Source organism: Carassius carassius, chromosome 26, assembly GCF_963082965.1.
Source record: "Carassius carassius chromosome 26, fCarCar2.1, whole genome shotgun sequence".
Taxonomy (NCBI): Eukaryota; Metazoa; Chordata; class Actinopteri; order Cypriniformes; family Cyprinidae; genus Carassius; species Carassius carassius.
Genome location: NC_081780.1, coordinates 18097973 through 18109287, shown reverse-complemented (window position 1 = coordinate 18109287; position 11315 = coordinate 18097973). Strand labels below are relative to the sequence as shown.

Sequence of the window (11315 nt, the reverse complement as noted above, 5' to 3'; positions counted from 1 at the left end):
AACTGTGACATGAACAGTCTCAGAGAAATTCACAAAAATATAACGTCCTCATATGAGGCCGCAGGGTCTCAAGAGGTTAAAAGATCTAAGAAATAAAAAAAGCAAATAAGATGTATATATTTTTTTAAAAATCATTTTCTTATCGGAATTTCTTAGTATTTTTTTCTCCTTTCCTTTTTTTCTGTTTGTTCCTTAGATGCTGTTATGAATGTAATTGGTAATAGTTGAAAACACCGTGGTCCTCTATGTTGTATTAATCTTCTTGTTATGCAATAAAAAATGTCAATGTCAAAATTAATATTTGTTTAGTAATTCTGTTTTAAAAAATACCTTTCAAATTAAATATATTATTTTAATATATAACATATTGTATTAATCATACTTATAATAATATATAATTAAATATAAAAATGTATTATAAAATATATTTTATTACTATCATCATTATATGATTTTCTTGTAATTGTCAAACCTTACGATGTGCTTTGTCAATAATATTATTTATAATAAAATCTAAAATCTTTAACAACTTTAACAAAAAAGTTAACAACTTTGCTGCGTCGTTCCGTATTCCGTTGTTGAACTGAGATATTAAAATTAGAAAAAGAAAAAAAAAATCGCTGACGTGTGTTGAGACCAATGATCTATAAATATAACATAATATATTATAGATCAGTGGTTCAGTTGTCGTTACGGTTGAGACGTCACTCGCACAGTTATCGATTTATGCTATGTAACGTTACATTATATCTTGTCGGTTGCAGCTCTTAACTTTGACTTAATAGCATCATAGACTGAAAAGTAAAAAAAAAAAAAAAAAAAAAAAAAAAAAATATATATATATATATATATATATATATATATATATATATATATATATATATATATATATATATATATATATATATATATATATATATATATATATATATATATATACGCTGTCAGCATATCGTTATCTGTAACGAAAGAGAGTCGGTGGGTGAAAAAAAAAAAAAACCGCCTAAACTGAGGGCAACATGAACTGGGTCGGAGGATCTAGGTTTGTGCTAACTTGCTAACCTTGTTGAAACTCGCTAATAACTGACTTTATATAATTACTTGGCTGTAAAATGGACATTTCAAGGAAGTCGAAGCAGAGATGTCAAAATGACTTGATATAAATTCTTTAAGTTTATATGTATAATGGCGCCTTGTCTTGACTAAACAGGAGCAGGTATATGAAAAGCAAAGAAGACACAACAAAACAAAGAGTAAGTACTTTTCACTCTCACAAACTAACTGAGACTTAACACTCTTTTGAGTAACTACAAATTCTTCATACTACATTTGAACGATAACTTTATTGTATATACAAATATTTACTACAGGTAAATGAATTTAATTGGATTAGTTGATAGGGATTGGACTGGGGTCACAGGTGGTTAGCTTTAGTTTTTTAGTGTGTTGTTATATCTTAAACCAGTGCTCTTGTAATTACCTGTTTCATCTCAAGGCGTTTTTTCAAAAGCAAAGGATGAAAAGGAAGTCTCATATTGAGGAATCACCCAAAGGATACAACCCTGACAATATGGATCTGCTGACATTATTCATAGTCAACCAGATTTCATCAAAGAAAGAGCAAACAGGTAGAGAGATTGTGCACATATAAATGAACACAACTATTCTTTTATGGCCTTTTAATAAAGCTCATTTGTAGAATCATATGCTAATGTTTGTCTTCTAGACAAACCAAAAACAAACCTTTTGACTGGTGTGAAAAGAACCAAAAGAGCTTTGAAAGAGCCCTCAGAGTTACCAATGAGCCCTTGTTCTCCTTCAAATCTGAACCTAGTTACCAGTCAGCCACAGTACTGGTATGTTTCAAGACGCTTTGTTATTCCCCCTAGCCTATAATGCCAAATGATTTCATCCAAAGATATTGATTATTTGTTTCAGCAGCATTGATACGCCTGGTTATAAAGTCAGAAAACATCGTCTCTCTGAAGAATTCAAGTTCACGCCGGTAAAGATGACTACAGTGGTCACTACCACAAAATCATTCACCAGTGTTTTATTTAATAACCACTGACATAAATTTAGCATTAGTAACATTTGTAGAATTCATTCAAGTTTTTATCATACTGGATTTAATAATGGTTTCTGCATCCTTAGCTGTCTCCTTTGCTTGAATCGAACCTGTCTGATGCCAGTGGCTCAGAAAATCAGCCGCCCTCAACATCTTCTGGCTCTTCACATCCAATCCAGCCCAAACCTGCACCACACGGATCCTCTTCTCTGCCAACTCTGTCAAATCTTAGCAATCTGAAGAAAACGCCTCAGGTGTGATCATTTAAAACCCGCAGTTTTGCAACCCAACTAAGCAACCCAGATAGTTACAGTTTATGACTCTTTTCAGTTTGTGTCATTCGCTCAACCAACAAAGCTGACTAATCCATGGCCGGATGAAGCTCTCGTGCAAGATGCGGCACACAACAGCTCAGCAGCTGGAAATCAGTTTGAGAGCACATTACCAAAGTGAGTATGATGATATTACTATATCCTGACGCAATATGCCAATAAAAGACAATAGATATGAGAAAGTGCTTGCAACATGGCATTCTCAGAATTTGTTGCAGCCCAGAGAGGGGAGAGCATTCATATTCCCTCAACCCTTTAAAGAGCACCGAAGAACCGGAGGAGCCACTGTTCATAGATTTTAAGACCTTAGATTATAAAGGTAATAATATACTGTAGCTTCTAGCACATAAGGTAATGCACTGTATAAAAATACAGTAGAAATGAAAACCTGTAGAGTCGCAACTATCCAGGAACAATATTATGTGCAATGACTGATTGACTTACTCAAGTAATAATCTTTCCGAGGCTCCAAGAGCACTCAGTCCAGAGTACAATCAGTACATGAATACATTGCATATTACAAACGGTCTTGATAATTGTTATTTCTTTTAGTGATCGACTCGATGAATTCTTGTGACAGATCACAAAACATGGAGAGTAATGGCCACCTCTCAACACAGGTATACGCCCGCGCACTCGAGCCTAGAAACACACACACACACACACACACACGTTTGTTTTTGTGAAAAGTGGGGACATCCCATAGGCGTAATGGTTTTTATACTGTACAAACTCTATATTTTATGGCCCTACACCAACCCTACACCTAACCCTAACCCTCACAGGAAACTTTGTCCATTTTTACTTTCTCAAAAAAACTCATTGTGTATGGTTTATAAGTTTTTTTTTTTAAATGGGGACATGGGTTATGTCCTCATAAGTCACCCTCTCCTTGTAATACCTGTCATACCCATGTCATTATTCAGAGTTGTGTCCTGATATGTCACACACACACACACACACACACAGTTTTGTTGGTAAAATTGCTTTAGTACATTTATTGTTTACAAATACTACCCCCTTGTGGTTTAAAGCAACATAGACAAAAGCTTCAGTCATTTCTAATAAAATGTGTTTTGATTATCTCATATTTTTTTCTTCCTCAGGAATTTGTATGTACTGACAGCAACACATGTAAGTGTTCTTGTTATTGTTATTTATAAAGTATCATTTTAATGCCGCTTACTCCGAACAAGAAGTTGTATGATGTTTCAGCAGGTGCTGATGGTAGCAGTGTCTTTGTGCATGTTGGAAAATCTCCAAGAAGAGTTTATCGCAGCTCAGATGACGTAAGACATAAAAACGGTCCTGGAATTTGAATAATCCTAATCACCGTAATAATGACATTGGTTTCTCTCCTAGTATATTGTGCATGAAAAATTAACACGTCTAACATTATGAAAGTGTGGCTTAGTTCCTATAAGCTTTTTAGTGGATACACATTTCTCTTCATTCACTGAAAGAATATAACATCTTTCGCTTTAAAATATGAGATATATTATCATGTTAAAGACATGAAAATATTCTTTCTTAAAAAAAAAAAAAAACTATTTTATAGCTTTATGATCTCCTGAGTTGTTTAAATCAATCCAAAATAAATAAATAAAAGAATAGGTTATTTAAGTCTGAATATAGTGTCAAGGCAAAGCACTGTTGCTTATTAGTGGACAGTTTAACAGAAATGCACCCCTTAACAAGCTCCATCCTGCCAACAGGAGGCAAAATTATGGTTAAAGTGAGGTAAAATCCAGAGTCTGAAATAGTGACCTGTGGAAAGAAACATGAGGAAAATCTTTTTTGTTTTTCTCATCTGCAGACGGAAGCACAAAGGCGTGATGGGACTCCCCCAATAACCTTGGAAACAGGGACACAAACAGGAGCTTTATCCTACCGAGATGTCTCAGTTCAGTGCTCACTTATTCATCTCCCTTTCCCCTCTGCTAATAAGAAAACCAGCACCTTTACCACAAGGTGTCAGTATTCTCATTTTAATCAGTTGCTTAATCCAACAACACATACTTCTCCAAAAAATGGGCACAAAAGAACAGGAAGCATGCCCTCAGGGGCATCAGCAACAAAGCAGCAGGCACAGAGAAATCTAAAATCACAAATGGGCTTCTCCTTCCGCAAGCTTCATAGTCAGAAGAGCATGAAAAGAGATCTGACGTCAGCTTCGAAACATCCTTTCTGCAACGCCTCGGGTATAAATAACTAACCCATTGTGAAACCTTATAGAACACATTTTCCAAATGTTTCTGATCAACATGGATCTTCTTAAAAGAATAGTTCACCCAAAAATGAACATGGTCCTTTTTTCATTCCTTCATGTCTTTCCAAACTTGTATTTGCTGTTCTTTTTTCAATACAAATAGGACAAAAAAACTTGATAAAAATAGTACATACAACTGAAGTTATACAATATTCAAATAGAAGTTATTTTCAGCATGGCACATTGTGTTTGGTAACAATATGAGCAAGATTAGTGTTACTAACGTCAATCCATGATGCAGTGCATCTTGATGCAAAAAGGAGGGGTATATTTTATCAAGTAGATTGGGTCCAGTATCATTTTACTATTTTTGACATAAAATTGATGATTTTTTTCATTAACTGATCAAAAGTAACATTAAAAACATGTATAATGTTAGAAAAAAATGCTGTTCTTTTGAACTTTCTATTAATCAAAGCATCCTGAAAAACGTATTACTGTTTCCAAAAAGTATAAAGTGGCACTACTTAACATTAATAATAATAATACATGCTTCTTGAGCACCAAATCAGAATGATTTCTGAAGTATCATGTGACACTGACACAATGGCTTTGCCATTACAGAAATAAAATACATTGTAAAGTATATAAAAATAGAAAAGTTATGTAAAATAGCAATAATATTTCAGTGTTACTGTGTTGCATTAGTCTTTATATTTTTGATATAATGAATGCGGCCTTGGCGAGCATTAGTCATTTCTTTCAAAAACATGAACAATCCTAATTTTCTTAGAATATTTGCTTCATTTATGGGTGAACTGTTCCCATTTCATTTAAGGAAACTAGTTTGAAATCTGAAATATTATGTTTATGTCCTCTGTTTACTCCAGAACAGAAAAAAGAGGAAAGCAGGAAGAAAATAGTCCAGTGTGACTACCCTCAGTTTGGAAATGTGACGCGAAACCCTGTAAAGGACGTCAGGCATGCAGGAGCGATTGTGAAAGAGATGAAGAGGTGAAGAACTTCACAGCAGAGAAAGGTGTGAACTGGGTTTCTACAGAAATGACAAAATCTTCCAAGATGTTGCTGACGTAGAAAGGATTAGACAGCAAGCAGAATTACATTGATTGTTACCTCATTTCCGATTTGACGAAAAACAATACTGTATGTTATATATCTTTATTATAATCTCCGAGTACATATTTAAGTTTTCAAAGTTCATATATTTAGTTTCATGGAATATAAATCTAGCAAAACATTTACAGCAACAGTAATCAAATACTATACAACACATTTGTCCTCACTAGTTTCCATCAACAGTATAAATGCTGCATTTTGTTTCACATACAAAAACAAAAAATACATCCATACACTTAAAACAGATGCGTTAGAACACAAATGGCTGTCCATGTTGAAGCACCTCCCAAGTACAATCTAAAATTCAAAAACATCTGGTGCAAATGAAACTTCAATAAACCTTTAAATGACATCATACATGTAGACTGAAACTCATTGACTTTTCTAATGCCTCTATTCACTGTAGTTGAAGCAATATGTTTTATGTTAGAGATTCAGTTGCTTGTTTTATAGAAATAGTTCATCCAAAAATTTCAAAAATCTGGGATTCTGTTGTCCTTTTTGGAGATTGGCTTTCCCCTGGTTACTGTATGCTTTCATTATATGTAAAAGGGCAGCTTGAACATTCTTCAGAACCTCTCCTTTTATGTTCCACAGAGTAAAAAAAGTCATACATGTTAGGAACAACTTAATTTTTTAGTGAATGATGACCATTTGTGGGTGACCTGTTCCTTTTAAAGTCTAAACTGATAAAATACCAAACACTATGCCAATTTAATTTGTGCTTCTCTCAACCAAATTAAGTTTTATCCAGTGGAAAATGTCAAATTACACATTATCATATTTCTAAACAAAACACACAATACACAAGGCCTGATGTGCACAAGTACTTATCACTGAACAGAGTGAAACCTTTAAACAGGAACATGTGTCGACATTATTGGTTTCGATAAAGCTACAACCACAACATAGAGATTTTCAGGTCGGTTTGGCTCAGCTTGATGTGTATTTGTCTATTTGTATACTTACAAAGCAGCACAACAGAATATTGGATATTAAAATCGACTTGTCAAAACGGTTATCCTACACTGTTCCATGGACAAGACCAATGCGATGACTTTTGTACACTAGGCTATAAGGAAGACAAATTAAACTGGTAATAAAAATAACATTTAAAAGCAAATCATTCAAGGCAAATCATGTAGTATTGGGAGCTATTCTCACTATTAACTAGTTGCTTATTAGCGTGCCTATTATTAACATATTGTCTGTTTATTAGTACTTATAAAGCACATATTCTACATGACGATATTCTACATCCCTAATACCTTAAGTTAACAACTACTTTACAAACTTAATAAGCATCAAATTAGGAATTTATTGTGGCAAAAGTTGAAGTTAATGGTTTGTTCATAGTCAAAATTGGACCTTAAAATAAAGTGTGATCGAAATTTTAAAAGAAATGAGTCTTAACCACACAATAATGATATAAACTGTCAGAACTTAAGTAAAAATTGTGAAATATTTTATAAGGCCCACACTACACTATCACAGGGAACTGCAGAAAGCTACATTTTGTGTCAATAATCTTTAATTCATCTACAAACATGAAGGTTCAAATTACAAAATAAACTACTGTACTTCAAAAACTAGACAGTAATTGCATATTACAAACAAGCAATGCGATTTGCTACACATTTTCAAAGCATCAAAGATTTTAATGAGTAGGCCAGAGGGACATGACAATGACGTTTATTCACTTGTGTTTGATTTTTGTTCATATTTAGGGACTTCAAATTACTTAAAGCAGTTGGTTTGGATTATTTGTAAACTACTATTAAACATTTAGACACACTTGAATGGCAAAAGACTGCAAAGCTGAAAGCTGATTTGAAATATTTAGAAAATGTGAATTGTTAAATATTTTTGAAATCTACATAATTGCATTAATGATTTTATATTTTAATGACTTCACTGTGAAAAATACAATTAAATGATGAGTAGGTGTGTCCAAACTTTTGACTGGTAGTGTAGCTTATATTTTTCTTAGTGTGTATAAGTGTTATTTCCAAATATAAAATTTGCATTGAGTTCGCACTTAGACATGACATTAAGAACAAAAATAATATCCTTCTGCATATATATTATTGAATTTACAGTTAACATCTCATTTTACATAAATGAGCAGAGGATATTCATCTGACAGTGGGGAAACGAGCCAGTAGATCTGCATGTACTGTGACGCAAAAATATACTGACGATATTATAAAAGCTGACTTGGCACTGCGTGTTTTTTATTTTTTTTTTGTGTGTGTGCTCTACAACCCTGTTCTTGCCGTCGCAGTGAAGAGAGGCTCAACCTGACCGATACAGTGGGCGGACCTGACGTCAGGGTTGAATGAGGCTCAATAGATACCTTCTCATTCCTGTTTCCCAACCTAGAGGTTTCACATGAGTTATTCGACATCTGATGCATCGTTATCCGATAGGTGGTAGTTTGAGCCTTTCACCCGGATGTATTCCACCTGCCGATCCTCATCAGAATCCGAGATCCCGCATGAGCAAAGCCGGTTTTCAAACAAGGACTCAATCTCTTCTAGACGCCGTCCCTTAGTCTCGGGCAGGCACCCATAAATGAAAAAGAAACCGGTTAGAGCCAAACTGGAATACAGGAAAAATACACCTGGGAAATGACAAAGAGGTGTTGGTTAATAAATGGGTATAATTGTTATAATAGCAAAAAATAACAAAACTATACAGAATTGTAGTAGCTCTGCCAACATTATCAATGGCCTCAACATAAAACTAAACATTGTCCAATGGCGTGAATGGCCTAGATGATGTCAGCAGGAAAATAAATTTGGTTTCAGTGCAAAGCAAGTTATTGTTTTTCAGTAATGTGCAGTGATGAGCTGTGAACAGCTAATTCAGGAAAGTGTATTAAGAATATCAGTCATAGACATAATTAGTTCTACAATGCCTTTATGCGCAGTATACTCTTGATGTTGAGAGATCAAATACCATATTGATGCTGTCAAAAAGGTCATGTTCATGACTGCTGTCGCTCCACTAATTAGAGCATTACCGTAGTAAGTCAGGTACTGGGCCATGTGAAGGAAAGTTACAGACACCAGCACATTGAAGGTCCAGTTCACTCCGGCCGAACAAGCATTGCCTGTGCTTCTGGCCCAAAGAGGGTAGATTTCAGAATTAACTGTCCATGGCATCGGTCCCATTCCTGTCATGAGGTGAAGGTGTTTTAAATTACCGCAATGCAATGTCACCATGAATATATTACAGGTATAATTCCCTCAGAGCAACCTCTTATATACGTCTTATGATACCTCTTATGATATTTCTATATTAATTACAAACAGTTATGAAAGTGACGTGACACTCAGCCAAGTATGGTGACCCATACTCAGAATTTGTGCTCTGCATTTAACCCATCCAAATGCACACACACACAGAGCAGTGAACACACACACACTGTGAACACACACCCAGAGCAGTAGGCAGCCATTTATGCTGCTGCGTCCAGGGAGCAGTTGGGGGTTCAGTGCCTTGCTCAAGGGCACCTAAGTTGTGGTATTGCCGGCCCGAGATTCGAACCCACAACCCTAGGGTTAGGAGTCAAACTCTCTAACCACTAGGCCACGACTTCCCTTTAATTACAAACAGTTATGATCGTCTTACCTGGGGCAAAAGATGCGAGATAGAGCACTAGTCCCACGAGCACAACCCATGAATAAGTTGTTGGGCAAAAATTATAAGCCCATAAACCACTATCTGGCATATGTGTGGAGTTGGAGCACCTGTTAGAGTTGAAACAAAAATACAATGAATTTTATAAAGGTGAATGAATAAATATCACAATGTTTACCATATTTCAAGTTTTCAAAAAAAAAAAAATCCAATTAAATTAAAAAGCACCAAAGGATCAATCTCATCTAATACTGAGATTATGGGAATTGGATAACTTTGTAATGTACTGTAGAATGAATACAAACACATAATATAACTAAATATATACAGAACAGCTCAGGTGCTTGCGCATACAGAGTCTCTGTTTCAGTGGTGACTCACTTGCCCCACGCTGCTCTCTCAGTGGAGGCCGGATTGACGGGCACACAGGAGGAGGCAAACACAGCAGTACTGTTTTCCTGATAACAGTAACCACAGCCAGGGTCCAACATACAGGGCTCACACCACCTGAAACACAAAGTAATGTAAGAGCAAGACAAATTACTTAAAAACTACAATCCAACATAAATCAAAATGGACGAATTCCTTATATGGATGCATCATTACACATTGTTCTAAACAAACAACAAAAAAGTTAATTGCATTCATAATCTTTCATCAAAACATAATTATTTGCCCCACACTCTGGAACAGCTTTCATTTTTGTCAAACCTCCTGTCATATAATTCAATCAACTGATGGATAGCATTGCAGTAAGTCCCACTGTGCAGTTTTTATAATTAAAAATCATGTTTCACTCAGAAATACATTAAGGAACTTGAACTGAAATAAAGTCTAATGAAATTTGTTCTCTTTGATCTATTGAAATCTACAGATATTATACTTTTTGAAATACTTTTCTTATTTTTCCCATGGATGCATGCATTTGATCAAAAATACATTTTAAATGCTGTGATATACACTGCTCAAAAAACACTTAAATCACACATTGGATCTTGATAAACAAAATATTAAAGTTAAAGGGTTAGTTCACCCAAAAATGAAAATTAGGCTGCCTTTTACTCACCCCCAAGGCTTCCAAGGTGTTTATGACTTTCTACTTTCAGACGAATCCAGTTGGAGTTATATTAAAAATTGTCTTTGATCTTTTAAGCTCTATCGTTGAAGTCAGTGGGTGTTGCAGTACTTCAGTCCAAAAGCCATTAAATAAAAAGTGCCCATCCATAAAAAAACAAAAAGTGTCTCACACGGCTCCGGGGGGTGAACAATGGCCTTCTATAGCAAATTGATGCATGGATGACGTATAAGTTCGGCTTTGCACATGCGCCGCTCAGAAGTGACGCTCATAGAAACTAATCGGAGAGATCAACACAAAACAATGGTCACTTATTAGAAGTACACAATAAGGATTTTTAAAGAAGAATGTCGGAGGATTTATATAAGCCAAGAGGAGACTGGTTTTCCTTTGCTAAAGTAAGAAAACTTTGCTTCCTTTGATCCTGTAAACAAACGTTAGTTTTCACGAGACTCATCGGCGTATGCGCAGCACTGACCTCATACGTCATCCGCCTGGAGCTGCTTCTGTGTACAACTGTTGGCTAGATTAGAGTGATTATTACATTTTGAATATGGATAGTTTTCTTTAAAAAAAAAATGCATTGATACGCTACAGGAGGCCTTTGTTCACCCCTAGGAGCCATGTGAGACACTTTTTTTTATGGAAGGGTGCATTTGATTTCTTTTCTTTTGAACTGAAGCAATACAACACCCTCTGACTGCAATGATAGAGCTTAAAAGATCAAAGATTATATATTCTTTAATATAACTCTGACTAGATTTGTCTAAAAGATGAAAGGCATATACAACCATGAATCCTTGGGTGTGAGTAAAACGCAGCCTAATTTGGAGACCAAGTCATGAATGA

The 11315-nt window shown here is 35.1% G+C and overlaps 2 protein-coding genes across 7 annotated transcripts in view; one reads left to right on the top strand and one right to left on the bottom strand.

Annotated features, from left to right (window-relative positions):
• The first annotated feature begins 932 nt into the window (after positions 1–932).
• LOC132105932 (uncharacterized) lies at positions 933–6118 on the top strand. Of its 6 annotated transcripts, none has more exons than XM_059511483.1 (13): positions 933–1042; positions 1211–1253; positions 1496–1628; positions 1727–1856; positions 1942–2005; positions 2155–2322; positions 2426–2517; positions 2619–2719; positions 2953–3020; positions 3507–3534; positions 3616–3689; positions 4217–4601; positions 5500–6118. In XM_059511483.1, exons 1-13 carry the CDS (start codon positions 1020–1022, stop codon positions 5625–5627), a joined length of 1437 nt encoding a protein of 478 aa, XP_059367466.1. In that variant the 5' UTR covers positions 933–1019; the 3' UTR covers positions 5628–6118. The 6 variants fall into 6 exon arrangements, with proteins under 6 accessions (XP_059367466.1, XP_059367465.1, XP_059367464.1 ...); XM_059511482.1 differs by having other exon boundaries at positions 2607–2719; XM_059511481.1 differs by having other exon boundaries at positions 2399–2517.
• Positions 6119–7580: 1462 nt separating this feature from the next.
• Positions 7581–11315, bottom strand: part of LOC132105931 (proton myo-inositol cotransporter-like) — an 84079-nt gene continuing 80344 nt past the window's right edge. Inside the window, exons 7-10 of the mRNA XM_059511478.1 lie at positions 9773–9898; positions 9383–9501; positions 8772–8924; positions 7581–8369 (exon numbers count right to left, since the gene is read on the bottom strand). Coding sequence (XP_059367461.1) covers positions 8143–8369; positions 8772–8924; positions 9383–9501; positions 9773–9898 — 625 coding nt within the window. The 3' untranslated portion in view covers positions 7581–8142. The remainder of the gene's footprint in view (positions 8370–8771; positions 8925–9382; positions 9502–9772; positions 9899–11315) is intronic.

What these genes read in the sequence shown, in the direction of transcription:
- LOC132105932 (XM_059511479.1), top strand. Translation starts at nt 1,020, where the DNA reads ATGAACTGGGTCGGAGGATCTAG. An exon ending in ATCAAAGAAAGAGCAAACAG is followed by an intron (nt 1,629 to 1,726) that starts GTAGAGAGATTG and finishes TTTGTCTTCTAG; the next exon opens with ACAAACCAAAAACAAACCTT. An exon ending in TTTATCGCAGCTCAGATGAC is followed by an intron (nt 3,690 to 4,216) that starts GTAAGACATAAA and finishes TCTCATCTGCAG; the next exon opens with ACGGAAGCACAAAGGCGTGA.